The sequence below is a fragment of the Balaenoptera acutorostrata genome, chromosome 7, assembly GCF_949987535.1.
Source record: "Balaenoptera acutorostrata chromosome 7, mBalAcu1.1, whole genome shotgun sequence".
In the NCBI taxonomy this organism is placed as follows: Eukaryota; Metazoa; Chordata; class Mammalia; order Artiodactyla; family Balaenopteridae; genus Balaenoptera; species Balaenoptera acutorostrata.
The window spans coordinates 15,254,871-15,270,626 of record NC_080070.1 but is presented as its reverse complement, the minus strand read 5'-3'; the positions used below and the strand labels follow the sequence as shown (position 1 = coordinate 15,270,626).

The window sequence follows — 15,756 nt, the reverse complement described above, 5'->3', positions numbered from 1 at the left end:
TAATTCAAGGAATCTTTTCAAGAAGGCTAATGTGAAAGCTGTTTTACTTTAGCTCTTGCATACCTGATAATTTCTGTGCTGCCACACTTGAGTTGATAAAGACTTCTTGGGTCACTAACTTGTCTCACTCCAAGTTTTGTAAATACTGCTCCACTGACCCTTACTTACTAATTAAGGTTATAAAAAAGTATGAGGCAATTCTGACTTTTTGTTCCCTTATAAGTAATGTGTTTTCTCTGCTTAAATGCTAATCACATTTTCTCTTGTTTCTTGAAAATCAAGTGTTCCCAGATAATGGCTATGTTTATCTAGTTTTCATTAATTGTGTACCTAGAAAAATGGTAACATCTTTCAATCTCAGACCTGCCCATTTTTTCAGCTCAAGAATATTTTATTCTGTTATGGGTCTGATTATGTTTTCTGATCCATTCGCCTAGGTTTTTTGAGAACTCTTTATCACTCATATATTCCATCTCTCTGCCTTTCATATCATCTTCTCTATTATTGTTTTCATCTATCTGCCACTTCTTTGTATTCTGAGGCTTTCTCAAATTTGTCCTTCACTTTACTGATTAGGTTTCTTTAACTTTTTTTCCCTTCCCCTGAAACATAATCCATGTTCGCAGTAGGTAAAATTCAGAAAAGAAGAAAATAAAAGCCACCCATCATCCCACCAGTGTTGATATTTTCCTGATAACTTTTTTAGACTCTTCAAGAAAGTGGATTTTACATAATACTCTGTTTCATAAGAAGCTTTAAAAAAATATAACATTTTATGATGTTATTTCTTAGATTCTCAGTTATTCTTTGAAAATATGACTTTTATTGATTTCTGAAATTCTGTTGTCTAAGAAAGTGCTCTAACTTTATACTGCCTCTTATTTATGTGGAATAGGAACATCTAATGAAATACATTTCCCCTTGGTGTTTGTAGAGGTTCTCTGCTATTCAGTACAAGCTAAGTGTTGGTATTCAATATACACTTAAAACCCAAATCATCACTCTGCCTTTACTAAAGTAGGCTTAGGAATGAATGAATTCTAGAATTCTAATATAGAACAAAATTCAATTAACTAATACTTCATTAACTGAAATCTGGGATAAATAGATGTTTTATCTATATGATTTTGCTTTTATCAGAAATAAGAAAAAAAAACCGATTAGGGATTGTATGTTAAAATTTAGGTTTTAACTAAGGTCTAGGAGTTAGTCCACATTCCTGTTTTATTATCTTTATTAAAATGTTGACTGTTTTTGAGATCAGTCTTTAATTTGATCACAGGAGTATGTGAGAGGAGTATAACTGAGATGGCAGTTCCGTGCCCCAGATCCTCCTCCTAGTGTCAACTACTTTTAACTCTCTTAGCTGTTTCTCTTGTGTTTTTTAAAAAATAAGAATGAATGGAAGACTATTTATTTTAGTATTATCTTTCAACTTCTCATTGTGATAAATAAGGCTTTTAGCTCACTTATACCTTTCCCATTATCTTCAAAGACTAAAATTACAACTTTTGGTTAAATCTGTGACTATGTAAAATATTGTCTCTATTGAGCTAAGTGTCATTAACTGTGGTTTCAATTATAAATTTTGGACTTTTTTCCTGTAGTTAAAAATTGCTTTTTTTCCACTTGCTTTGTTTTCTTTGAATTTAAAGTTAAATCTCCCTCTATCTTTTGTCATCTCCAGAATCTATCAGTTCTTTTTTTTTTTTTTTTTTTTCCTGGAAACCTTCCTATATTTGATCATTTTTCCCTGAAGAACAACTTGGTTTGTTGTTTACCAATTGGTTTGTTGGCAAGGAAACTACGTGGCAAAATTTGTGTTTCTAAAATATAACTACTTCCTCCCTGGTTTTCTTCCTCTCCGAAATGGCTTTATGATTTGGAGACCTTAGTGTTCCTACCTTCATGTCGGATCCTTTTTGTCTTTCTTATTGGTTTGACTGAGGAAAAGATCAGTAATTGAATAAGGTTATTTCTAACTTTTGGTCAACCTAAGGTTCTTTTTTTTTAACATAGCATCTCCCTGAAGTCTTATCAGCTACCTTGTGGCCTCTAGATCCTATCCTTCTAGCTGGCCAACACTAAAAACAGATTTCCTATCTATGCCTATAAACTATTCCACTCCTTTCTGAAAGACATCTCTAGCTGTTTGCAGATGTGAAAATGACAGGTCCTGAGGTTAACAAAAGTTAAAGTCTTTCTGGGTTCACATTATTATCTCTACCTGCTTTTTATTAACTTTCCACTCAAGGCTTTCCTGTTCTTTCTTGCCCTTCAGCTTATTGATTTTCTGTGAATCCTGTCTTTGCCACTCTATAATTCCCAAAATAATTCACTAAGCAAATGTTTACTAAGTGTTTAATGTGTGCCAGGCACTCTTCTAGGTGCTGGGGAAATGGGGTGAATCAAGATTCCTCCTCTCATGGGGCGTATATTCGTAGGAAGATAAGCAAAACACAAGTATTTAAAAATACTTCAAGCGCTATAAAAATAAAATAAAACAGAGTAATATGATAAAGTGTGATTGCTACTAACATGGATAAGGGAGATGGAGAAGGCCTCTTTGACGAGGCAACATTAGAGCTGAGAATTGAATGAGCAGGAGCCAGCCATTTGGAGAGAAGAGCGAACAGCCCAGGCAAGAGGGGGATGGTAGATGTGAAGACACTGAGATAGGAAAGAGCCTGACGACGTGCAGGCCTGCATGGCTAGACAGTAGGGAAGGATGGGGAGGTGAGGAGATCAAAGGTCAACTCCGAACCATGTGATGGAGGACCTTGTGGGCTACAGTCAGGGCTTGGGCTTTTACTTCTGTTCAGCGGGAAGCTGTGGGAGGGGAGTGGTATGGTCTGATTTATATTTCAAAAGATCACTCTGGGTGTTGTAGAGAACAGGGGGCAGATGTACTCACCAAAATGAAAAACGTCGTTAAAAGAAGAATGTAATGCCCACCACAGGAAGAGCAAGGTGCCCGTTCATATTTTCCCCTAGGAATGAAATGTGGAGGTCATGGAAAATATTTTTTATTATGGGGCATTATCCCGAACTATTTGCCTACTTCACGTTGACAGCTTCTCCTGTGTGCTTCCAAATGATATCAACAGTGGGATATCCCACTTTTGAAAGGTCTCCACCTTCTACGAGAGAAAAACTTATAAATGCCCATATAACATTTAGGTAATCTGGTGTTTCACTTTAGCTTTATAAACAAAAGTGGTTACGGAAGGTTTTTAAAAGTACAGAATGTTAGATAGTTACGGCATGGTGCCGTTTTTTATTGCTAATACATGTTACTTAATTGTGGAAGTTGCCCTAATTTGCATTTTCTGTCAGTTTTAATGCTTCCATTAGCCTCCTCCAGAAAAGCGTAGAAGAGTTCTCCTTATTAGCGGTGTTTCATGTTCCTCACTAGGGGGGCTCCACTTGGGGCACATGGCCTTGGAGTGTGTTCCCCATATTATCCTGAGACTAAAATAGAATTACGATTAAAAAGAAGAAAGAACCCTTGTTAATTCTTAAATTGATGCTGGATCCTTTTTTTTGCTTCAGAAGCATTGTTGTTTCTAACTTAGTAATTCTTTCCTAAATCACCCATTTTGTATATCATGGTGGGCACAGTAGAGGGGAAAGACTGGCAAGTAAGAAAAGTAGTCAAGTCCAAGCGTAAAGTGATAAAGATTTGTACTTAAGTGTGGGAGGAAGTTGCGATTAAAAAAAAAAAAAAAGATATCATGTTGACTGCGAGCTCATCTTGTTCTTCATTTCATGATGCTTAAAAACTAAGGTTTCAAGCCAGAGTGGTGGGAAAGAATGAAACTACTGATCCTAGCGTTTAACATATACGAGAAGGAAGTGATTGTAGCAGATGATGAGTTCAATTCTGGACATGCCAAGTTGGCGAGTGTTTGATATCCAAGCGGAATTCTTCACTAAACCGTTAGCCAAACAGGATTGAAACTGAGATGAGAGGTCAGAACTATAGGTATAAATCTGAGAGATAAATAAAGGAGATAAGGGAAGGCTATTGGAGAACTAGTGGAAAAACCAGAATAGAAAGCTTTTGGAGGATGTTCTTCATTTTTTTTGTTCAGCAGTGGTGTGGACCATTAAGTGTATAAATATATGACGTAATGTGACATTTTTGCATGGGAAAATCACCTACCTTGTTCTCATACATTAAGAAATAAAATGATTAGCCCTTAATTAATAATATTTACTGGTAGAAATAATCAACATACAAAGTAAAACTGACCATAGCTAATGCTTATTATTGATTAACAAATATTCAGAGAATTCAGTTTTCTTGACCAAATTTAGAAATGTAAAGTTTTTTACCGCAGAAATTTTGAGTTGATAAAATAGGCTACAAAATTGCAGAAACTATAGTAGATAACGTCTGATACCGAGAAATTTTGATTATCTTTTTTGATAAGTACACATAAAAAAAGTTAAAATGGGAAAAAATTATTTAATTGCTTTATAGAAAAGTGTTCAAAGAATTAAATTAGCTTAATAGAGTATATTTAAGTAATTTGACAATGAAAGCTCATCAGTGCTAGCATATTTCTAAACATAAACATGGCATCAAAGCCCAGGTCGGGGAGTGTCAAAACACTCTCTAATTTACCTTTTGCCTTAGGAGTCTAAGTTCAAAAAAGTAGTGGAATTGGAAACCTCTTTCAGGGGTTAAGGAGAGGCTAGATAATGTGGAAAAAGGAGGCTGTCATTCAGCAAGTTTGATAATAAAAGGAAGATACATAAGTCAGGTTTTTGCTAGGGGTTGGGGGAGAGCCAGGAATAACAGCGTGGTTGTAAAACCATGTAAGAGGACTCTGTATTTGCGAAGGCAGAGGGAATACGGAAAAGGTGCAGTGCTTGACATTTGTCGCAGAAAGTTCTGCGTGGGTGGGATTCATGGCATAGGTCAGGTGTTCAGCTTCTGAGGAAGAGGCAGGTAAGGCTAATGATGAGGAGGACACAGGATGGCTGTTATGATGAAAGTACAGGGTATCAAGTTGGGGGATCTGAGAGGGTAATAGTCTAGAACAGCAGCTGCAGGGGTTGTGTCGGAAAAGATTGTAAGACAAACAGTAAAATTACAGAGCATTTTCAGAGACCAAATTGAAATTATATGAAATTAATTACCAGTGTCAGATCTAGGGGCTAAGAGCAAAAATGGAAATCTAAGGTTAGAAATGAGTTGATTAAGAGAGCGAATGGGTGCTAATATAGGCATTGCGGTAACAGTTAAGAAATCTAAACTGGCGATGAAGAGCTGAGTAGAAGTATTTCCAGAGCCAACATTGGTCACTCTTTGAAATGTAATTTATGCTTCAGTCTTCATTTCTGTCTCCCAAAGTTTCTGTTAGAGCAGATGTAAGACATAGTCTCATGTCCATGAGGATATTAAGTAAAATAAATCAATTCAGGTTAAAGACTTGACTTCTTATGTATTTTGACCCCTGGTTTCTGCAGTCCACAGCAGGAGCATCATTATTGGCTAATGCCTCACCTCTGACTCTCATGACATCACCTTTGTCTGTAACAAATCAAAATGTGACTCCTTTTGGGATGCTGGGTGGCCTTGTTCCAGTGACCATGCCCTTCCAGTTTCCCTTGGAGCTACTTGGCTTTGGAACGGACACAGCTGGAGTGACAACCACCTCGGGATCTACCTCAGCCGCTTTCCACCATAGCCTAACTCAGAGTAAGTGGGGCTCTTTTATTTACTTGGCTACCTAGTTTGATAGAACAGGAAACTTCACAAATTTATACTAATTGAGAGTAGTCCAGTTGGAGTTAGTGAAAATTATAGAATGTTTTAAAAAGAAATGCAGTTTATTTCATCTATATATATAAAATAAGTCAAATTACTGGACTCTGAAATTTTTTTATAGTTTCTAAGTGAACTATCTATTCCACATTTCTATCTTAATGAAATTTATAAGAGGGAGTCCGATTTGCTGGGTTATTTGCATACACATTTATATTTATACATGTAAATATTTTTTAATGTATGTGCTCTAGTTTAAGAAGTCAAGGTCTGTGCTTGCATTAGATAAACTATTTTCATTTTTTATCTAAGAGGGCTCAAATCTTAGTTTTAAGAAGATTACTGACAAGTCTGTTTTCCTCTCAGATTTACTAAAGGGTTTACAGCCAGGAGCTCAGCATGCAGCAACACTTTCCCACTCACCTCTGCCTACACATTTACAGCAAACATTTAACGGTAAGAAAGCCACCTGTTTCTTCCTCTCTTTATTGTTTATACAAATTTACAAATATATATTTTAAGTCTTTTCTGAAAACCATGTGAGGGAATGACAAAGATTGGAAAAACTAATTTTCATGTGACTGAATCCTTATTGGCAACAAACACCTTACAGAAAGGAAATAGGTAAAGGAGATCTTTTATTAACATGTGTAGAGAGCCTTTTTGAAGGTGTTTGTTATATGGAAATAATGACAAAGAATAGGATTCATACGACAGTGTACAAAAGTCATGTCCGGTAATTAATCATAGTTGACCTTTATTGAAAGCTTACTAAGTGACAGTCTTGTGACTACTTACATGTATTAGCTAATTTAATCCTTACAACAAACCTGTGAATGAGATAACAATCCCCATTTTACAGATCAGGAAACTGAATCAGAGGTAAGCAACTTGCCCAAGATGATAGGGTAGTAAGTGTTTAATCTGAGATACAAACCCAGGAAGTCTGACTCCATGGCCTGTATTCTTAACTATTAAACTTCTCTGCCTCTTAGCCGTGATCAAATTAACGTGATTTTAAACTGTACACGTTATATATTTGCAGCCCAACTAGATCGCTCTGAAATCTGAAATTGGATAGTGGACACTGGACACAACACTGGCCTCCAGATTCTTGCTCTCACCAGCATTTGACCCCCATAGAACGCTGATACTGTTCTGAAGGCCATTTTCAGGATCTTTGGGCTGCTCGGCTGCTCTCTTAACTTTGGAAGTTGACTGGGGCCTCACTATTCTTTTTGGCCGCTGCATTTAAAATTATTGTTGAACAAGTTTACAGTTGACCACAATGTGGAAATGGGAGCTTTAGAGCAATCTTGAGGCAATAGGTTGTAATTAATCCTCTAAAACACCTAAGTGGTAAGCTGCCCCAGACTCTCCCCTTGAGAGAATGAATACAAAACCACAGTCATGCAAATGGGGGACCACAAAGTAGGCACAAGTGTCAACAGTCCTGATCTTCCTGGGCTTCTTGATTAGGTTTAAATGCTTATGGAAAATTGCCCTGTGACCCTTTAAGGTAGTTCTGCCCTGGGTATTGACCACTGCTTGGTAGGATGAGTCCGGCTTAGAGCTGTATGTTTGAGGGCAGACCGGTAGAAACCTGCAAGGAATTAGACACCCGGGATTCTTGTGGTTCAACATGACCCCAATATTCCAGGTGTAGGTACATTATCTTGTTTTCTGGCCAGCACCACTGTTCCAGAGGGAGAAAGGAAATAAGACTGTCGGCATTTTCCAAGTAATTGAAATTAAAAAGTTTATAATTTTTCATTGTAAAAACATTTTAAAGTATGAGACACTAAATTTGAGAATCAGGCTGGGATTTTTGAATTCTAGGACTGCCGCTTCGAGCAAGTCTAACTTGTTTGACCTGCACTTCCCTTGCTTGTAAACTGGGGACAACAAGATGTTTTTAATAGGCTTCTTATGAGAATTTAACAAAAATATTTATTTAAAGCTTCTAGCATGGTACCTGGTACATAGTAAGAGCTCAGTTAATGTTAATTTTCTGACCTTATCTAGTCTAAAGACTGGGGTCAGTAAACTTTTTCTATAAAGCTGCAAATAGTAAATAATTTAGGCTTTGCAGGCCACATAGTCTATCACAACTACTCCACTCTGCCATTGCAGTAGGAAAACAGTCATAGACGATATGTAGCATGAGTGTGGCTGGGTTCCAATAAAACTTTATTCATAAAAAGAGGTGGCAGACCATATTTGGCCCACGGGCCATAGTTGCCAAACCCTGGTCTAAAGAATTGCACAGTCCAGTTAATACAAGTATTTTATTTTGGTAATTAACCAAAGCTTCTTTGAGCAAAATCCCACTCTGCCATTTTATGAATTTAATTATGCCTCAAGTCAAATCATTTCTGTCTACAAATGCAAGGGTATAATACCTCATTATAAAATAGAAAAGTCAATTCCTTAGATGTTGTCACCAAGTTCATTTTAATAATATTCTGTTTATACAGCTTTTGAAATAACTGTCTTGTTTCATTGATACATCTTTTCTTCAGTGGAGGCAGTTTTTTTGTTTTGCTTATGTTTCACCCGAGTAATTTAGGTTTCACACGAGTGGACTTAGCATTGTGACTTTTGTGGTCTCCTCCAGCCTTAAGATTGTTACTGAATGCAATAATTTGTTCCTTTACACCTGTGTATTTCTGCCCTTTGTGCCTCCCTCTTTTTCTCTCAGGCCTGGTGGGGGCTTAATTTTCCTTGCTAAGGCAATCAATGATCTATTAGAGATTTTCTCTATATTCTATTGTCTCTCGAGGTCACTGGGCCCTACTCGTATCCAGTTTAAGTAGAGTGATGAACATTTTCCCAGTAAAAGTTACATAGCCATATGTAAAACTAGAAACCATTGTTCCCAGTAGCAAGCTTTCCTACCTTTTACAACTTTTGCCAGGTTAGGACTAAAACAAAGACTCAGCTGGAGTTTTCACTACCAGTGTGGTCCAATCATTTACATAAATAATTGAGAGTTATTAAATGCTGTGTCATGGCAGGAAATTTAATCTCGCTTGCAAGAAAATGAAATTGACCTTGTCTTCTAAAGGAATCAAAAAATGTGGTAGGTCCCTTGAACGAGGGGGATTATGTCTTTTATGTTTCTTTATAATCCTCACAGCATTTGACACAATTTACAGTGAGGTAGATAATAAATACTTGTTGAAATAGTATTTTTAGGACACTGAAAACCAATTAAACCATAGTCATTTGAGGTAAGAGGATCATTCTTGTTGAGTTTTTATCTCCATTATGTTCTCAACCTCTATGATGCTATAACATGTAAGGTACGAAAGGTTATCTTTTTAGCAATCTCATCATCCACGTGAAAATTAAAAGTTAATTGTTCTTTTTGCTTTGTTTTTATTTTTTATTACGTGCCGACCCATACCAATTAAACATCTCTTTTCTCAGATGGAGGCCAAAGTAAAGGGGACACTAAATTACCACGGAAATCTCAGTGACTTCCCAGCAAGCAAAGGAGATGACACACTCGGCTGGCTGATGGAATCTACCTGATGGAAAAGTACTCATGTGGTCATAGGGCTGCTGTTCTGTCGATGTTTACATTCTCTCGTCCCAAGCACTGTGGTGAGGAGGAAAAAGAAAAGAAAACATTACTTGAGTAAAGCCAGGTGCAGGAGGAAGAAATGCTTTCGTGCAAAGTTAGTGACCTTTTGGTCTTTTCTAAAGAAAGACAAAGTTACCATATTAACTGACTTGAAAGAGACTCAGTTGTCAAACCCACAGAAATACAAATTGGATTTTTCCCGGGGGAGGAAGAAGGAAATTGAGGATTTGGGTAAACTCCATCCATCCTGGGGGTTGGATCTGAACACTTGTAGACATAATTGCATAATAAAAGACAATATATCTGAAATTAGGCCAGTTTGTCAGGAGTAATGATCATGTCTGGGTGGACGGTGCAGCAAATTTGCCACAAAAAAAGTTAATGACCCTATGTCTGATACAGACAGTAGCTGAGTATAAATCATGTACCCTCAAAAATCCTGAACAAACTTGAATCTTCTCCAGTGTGTAGCAACTCCTATGTAAATCAGTGGACTAAAGATGCTTCAGGAAAGTCATTTTAGCACAGTGATATATATTACATTTTTAAGTCAAAAAATTGAGCCCGTTGCTCTTAACAGACAAAACTTAGATGTTCCCTTTTTGTAAAAGGGTCAATTACATCTTCCATTCAGAAGCAGGTACTTAACTCTCTTCTTCAGGTGATTTGTGCATCTGGTATTGACTGGTTGATTCTTATTTCCATTCTTGATGTTAAAACGTGACTGTGTTCACATTTTCCTCTTGAGAAATGGGGATCTTTGATAGAGGGCTGTGACTTTGGTCCACTTAGCCTTTGCAGGCCTGCCAGTATGAACTGTAAATTTCCCCCAACATCACCTCAGGTTCACAACGTCTCCTTCTGTTCTTTTAGCTAGTGGTATTTCAGGTGATTATTAACTATTGATATAAACAGGTATAAGTGTGCATTACAGTGCTTCTTCATTGGTCATTCAAATGGCATATATGTAATTTTTTTGGAATTTTGAAGATGGTATTTTAAAGGGAAGAATTAAATTAGGATCATTATGTGTACAGGGGATTATTTTTATAACAATCATAGTGTATTTTTACTCCCTATATCCAGTGTAGTGAAATTGATTTGGAGCATTTGGGATTTTAAAGCTTTACTAATATTTACTCAGAGTATCGATATGTGAGTAAACCTGCAGATAATAAGACTCCGTTATTATAGCTTCCTCATGCAAATAGCATAGTCAACAAAGGACGTTAAGGGAGAAATTTATGGTTATGTTTGGATGCATTTTGTTTGGGTTTTTATTCACCTCATCATTGTTCTAGTCTCTCTTTTTTCTTCCTATTTAGGCTTCTGAATGTTTTCAAACTGTACTCAAGAATAGTGTAAGCTTGATCCATTAACAATGACAGACTAACCTAAAAAAACCAGCATCAGATTGGTAGTAGCAAGATTCCTTGCATATGTTTTCATTACAAATCATCCTGTTACGTTTACTCAGATAAGGGTATTAACCAGGCCCTTTTTTTCCTTTCATGAGCAGAAGTTCCAAATAGCTTTAGGACTGTGAATAAATGAGCACAGATCTCTTTAGATCTGTAAGCCTGTATTTTGACTTCAGAGTCACATTGGCTTGGTTATAGCAAAAAAAAAAAAAAAAAGTTAATAACTGAAAACTTTAGTTCTAAGAACTTGTTACAGTAAGAGGAAAGGATTATTTCAAAGGAATCATTGATATAATTACTTGCCTCTAAGAATTTAGTTTACCGGTAAAGCAAATAAGAATGTTGTATCAACCCTGGTGGATATTTTGGAAGGATATTGGGATGGTGCAGATAGGTTTGACTTGAATTGAGTATGTTTGATTAAAGTTTGTTTGGTTTTTTAACTAGGGAAGCTTACCCAGTTCTTGAGTTGTTCCAGTGTAGCATACCTCTTGCTTTTATTTAATTTAGAAAAAAGAAGTCTTTGCTAATCTCTAGGAATTTTCCTTTGGGAAGCTGCCTTTGTTTTACTTCCCATACCAGGAGAGAAGTCAGAATGCATGTTAATCTCTCTTCCTGAGGATAGTTGTGCATGTATTCATCTGTATGTGTATATCTGTACACATATATTTATCTATATATAAGTTCATTAGGACTTTCAGTTGAGGAGTAACAACTTTAATTTCTTTAATCCATCAACTCTGAATCACGCCATGTGAAGATCCCTGATGACTCTGTCTTCATTAGAGAAGAACAGGATTATCAGTTCTTCCCCCAGTATCGTTTATAACTAACCGGTAAAAATAACTGAAGGCCCTTGGCTCTGAGGAGTTCTCATACGTGGAGATTCTGTTCTTTTCTCTTCGGTCTTGATTCTGCGTCACTGCACCACATTTTCACTACCTTAATCCACTCCAATCAAGACTACCCTTTTATGTTGTACAAGTGAAACCAACATCCTTATATTTCTTAAAAAGTATGATCAAAGAGTTACTACATGTAAATACCTCTTTCTTTTCTAGGCCATAACATTGAAAATGGTGTCCATACTGTACAGTCACTTATTTTTACAGTTTGTCTTACTAAAATCATACATACAAATCGGTTATTTTTTAGCACAGAGGCTTGTGACTCATATTCTATTTTTGCACTTGAAAGTCAAATTACGTTATTTTTTAAAATGGTGAGTAATTTGGAAAGGATATAGAGCAATGTGTATTTCTGAAGAGCATTAGCAACATCCCAGTGTAAAAGTAATCAGCACACAATGATGTCCCATTCAGCGGGATTCTTGATTCAGGAAAAGTAAGCTGTTTTCAACTGTCTCGTATTTTAAATTGCCTTCACTGATGTATAAGCTGTTACTGTACATACAAGTTAATCCTCAGTATTCACGAGCAATAATGAATGGTCAGCAGAGCTGTCTCCAGAGATAGCAGAGCTGAGCCGCAGTTGGAGACTGAGAGCAAAGTGTCAAGCTCATTCAGAGCCTCCACAATAGATGTAAGCAATAATTTAATTATAAGTCGATTATAATTCTTTCTCATATGCTTCTGAGATCAGAGGGTAAAAGAAATCATGATTTTAAAGCAGCCTGAAGAAATAAAGTTTTGGGGAAAGAAGTGAGGTTAATCTGAAGTCACAAAATCTTGAGATTGAGGGAATCAGAGGATTGTGTTAGTACATTCTTTCATGCCTACCACCCCTTTGATGGATGCTGTTAGCCCAAATTACAATTTTTAACATCAGAGAAGCTGAATAGGGTTTATCATATCACCCAGGTAGGAGGAAGAACTGGGCACACACATGTTTGAATGCTGTGGGTTTGACACCTGTTTGAAAACAACTTATCTGAAAAGATTTTTAACCCAGGATTTTTTTTTTCCCAAAGCAGATCTAAATTGTTTACTACCCAGGTTTGGAAAGGGCAGACACCTCTAATCTTTCTCCTCTCGTTGCCCTCTACCACACCCCTTTCCACCTCTACTTGGTTCAAGACATTTTCTGAAATGGAATTCTGCTGTTATTCAAACTGCCATTGCTTATGAGAACGCTGTGTCCCTTGGGATCATCTCTTAGAACTCCAGTTATCTATCAGATTTGCTGCTACATTTGTAAAATGAACTTTGCCTGTAATGGTCAACTTTAATCTAATTTACAGTTCTTTACTTCTAGGAGGTTTTGTCATATAATTTGGCCCATGTATAGAATTAGGATACTTTATTTTAGGGGTGTACCATAAAAGCACACTGGTCCCTGTATTCTTTTTATCATCATTTAGGTTTTGAATTTTTGTTTGCTTTTTTTGTTCGTTGATGTTTGTTTTGTCTTGTTTTAAATTAGAAGAGTGAGAGAAATCTGTAATCTGTAAGGCCAAACTTGAGAACTTGCCCCGTGCTTCAGCACTGTAGTTTCTGCTGACCTTATGTTCTCAAAAGGGCACTTTTACTTTCTATTGTGCATGTATGATTGTTTTTTTGTTTGTTTGTTTTTGTTTTTGCTTTTAGGGGGCTTTTGTTTTTGTAATAGTGATGTGGAAGAAAAATGCAGTAGTAGGTAAATGACTGATTACAAACATGTTAATTTTATTTTATAAAATTTAAGGGGAAAGGTTTAACTCTGTAGATCGTTTCTTAGCTCTGGTAAAATGGCTTATATTACTCCTCTAAAACATACTCAGTTCAGGCCTTTGTCTTTGTTAAGTGCCTTTTTTTTCTTTCTTTTTTCCCTTCTTTTGAAACTGTTCTCAGATATCCTAAAGTACAGGCTAATACGTCAGGGGATTCAGGAGGAAGAATCTCAAAACTTGCCAAGATCATGTCATGCTATAATATTCTTCCTTTTCCTTATATGAATATGGATATATGTGTAAGATACATACATACATGCATACATATATATATCTGTATATATATGTATACATATGTAATATATATACAAAACTAGTAGCTGCTGTACCATTGCATCCTTTCTGAGCACTCTCCTATTAATGCTTGCAAAACTGCCTTGTTTATTCCATTGCTTTTAGTCAATTCAAATGGGTAGATTGGGAAATTGTCTTTTCACAAGATACTATTTTCCCCCTTTGAATATCTGTTTGTAGAAGTCAACAGCAACAACAACTATAACTATATATATATAGATATATATATAGATATAGATATATAGATATAGATATAGATATAAATAAAATAAGTCAGTTATTACAAGTAAAATAAATTTAGTGGACTCATTGACTATTCCTGGATGTAATCCACTACTCTGTGCCCTTCAAACTTGGCATGCATAATACTAGAGAAAGCATTGGAATAACAAGAATCTTAGAGTCTTTCTGGGTCAAGTTGATAAGGTACACAACGGCAGGCAAGACTAAAGACATGGGAGAGCTAGAGTTAGAACCATGGTATTGTTTCTGAGTTTTGAAGGAAGTTAGCAACTTTGTCAATATTAAAAATGCATCATGTATTCTTCTGGGAAATAATTTTTGAAGAATTCATATAGCTGCATATCTGTCAAAAGGTTAATAAACTTAGAAGTAGAAAAGACTTCAGATTCTGAGGAAAAACACTCATATAACCCATAGCATTCTTGAGAGAGCTTCAGTTTTCTTATTTGCCAAATAATTACATTTGGCTTAATACGATTTAATGGTTATTTATGTTTCTCCCTTGAGCAAAATAACATAATATTCGATAGCTAATATTCATCTGTTTCTTGTTGAAAACAGATGTGACATGTTAAGGGAGACTAAATTGAACCAATCCTCAAAGCCCAGTACAGATATATCTAATAAATGCCCCCTTTTAACTACATTTTAACTGAGGAGACTGGTGGCCAAAAAGGAGAAAGCAGAGGCTCCTGGTAGTGTTACCTGATAGCAAGACTGTTATCAGGTGGCCTCAGTTCAGGCATGTTACTCTTGAATTACTATGTTTAGGGGGAATATCATTTAACCTTTGTGCCTCAGATTACCCATTAGAAAATTGGGTATAATAATATTCACCTACCTCCCAGGGATATCAGAGACTTTTTCAAAAATATTTTGAGTTTTTCTAAAATGTCCTATATAATTAAAAAAGTATTATCATTTTCCTGCAGAGGCTAAAAAATGTTTCCCTATGATGGGTATAAAAAAGTACCATATGATTTTTAAGTTTAAAAAAAATCACTGGAATTCTAATTTAGATACATATTTGTTATTTAAACATATTATATTTGTGGTTGGATAAAATGCTTAGTTTCAGGTTAATAAGTGGGGAGGGGGTAAATAACACTAAGTTTCTCAATTATAAGTAGATTTTTTTTTTAGCCATTTATGGTATTATTACACATGTGATTTTTGCCAAGGTTGTGGAGCTGAAGCTAGCTAAAGCTTGGACGATTGGTTATTGGAGTTGATTAATGATCCCAAACATTTTACCTGCCTCACTTTGCCATATTCTCAGTCTGATTTCCTTATATTACTTGTTTAGTTAGGGATAGCTAAACTTTTAACTTTCTAAGAATGAATGGGAGTCTCCTCCTTCTTGTAAATTGAGATTGTGTACTCTTGCTGTAACTATAGGTTTATCCAGCTTTGCACTGAAGGGGCAAGCACTACATACAGTCAGCTGGGTGTACTTCTAGCCAGTCGACCTTTGTAATTTATGCTTCTTCAACCGTGAAAGAGTTGGAGCCATCAACTGCTCAGGTGGTAGGAAAGTGGGAGAGGGGGGAGGCAGGATTCTTTTCCTATAGCTGGGGAGGGGGTGGGGAGGGCGGGGGTAGAGGGAAACATGTTTTGCTCAACTCCAAAGAGGAAAGGAAGGTCATCTTATCCTACCCTCCACTGGGTATATTAAGCAGTAATACATAGAATTTTCCTTTTATCATTGGAAACAACAACAACAGGAAAAAATGGATGCCACCTCTCTGAGCCAAATGCTTAGCAA

At 36.3% G+C, this 15,756-nt stretch overlaps 1 protein-coding gene across 6 annotated transcripts in view; it reads left to right on the top strand.

Moving 5' to 3' along the window:
- UBN2 (ubinuclein 2) overlaps positions 1-15,533 on the top strand; it is a 74,817-nt gene extending 59,284 nt beyond the window's left edge. For all 6 annotated transcript variants that reach the window (XM_057550167.1, XM_057550163.1, XM_057550162.1 and 3 more), the window contains 3 exons: positions 5,479-5,710; positions 6,143-6,232; positions 9,209-15,533. In XM_057550167.1, the coding sequence (XP_057406150.1) occupies positions 5,479-5,710; positions 6,143-6,232; positions 9,209-9,258 (372 nt within the window). In that variant the 3' untranslated portion in view covers positions 9,259-15,533. The remainder of the gene's footprint in view (positions 1-5,478; positions 5,711-6,142; positions 6,233-9,208) is intronic.
- Positions 15,534-15,756: the final 223 nt, after the last annotated feature.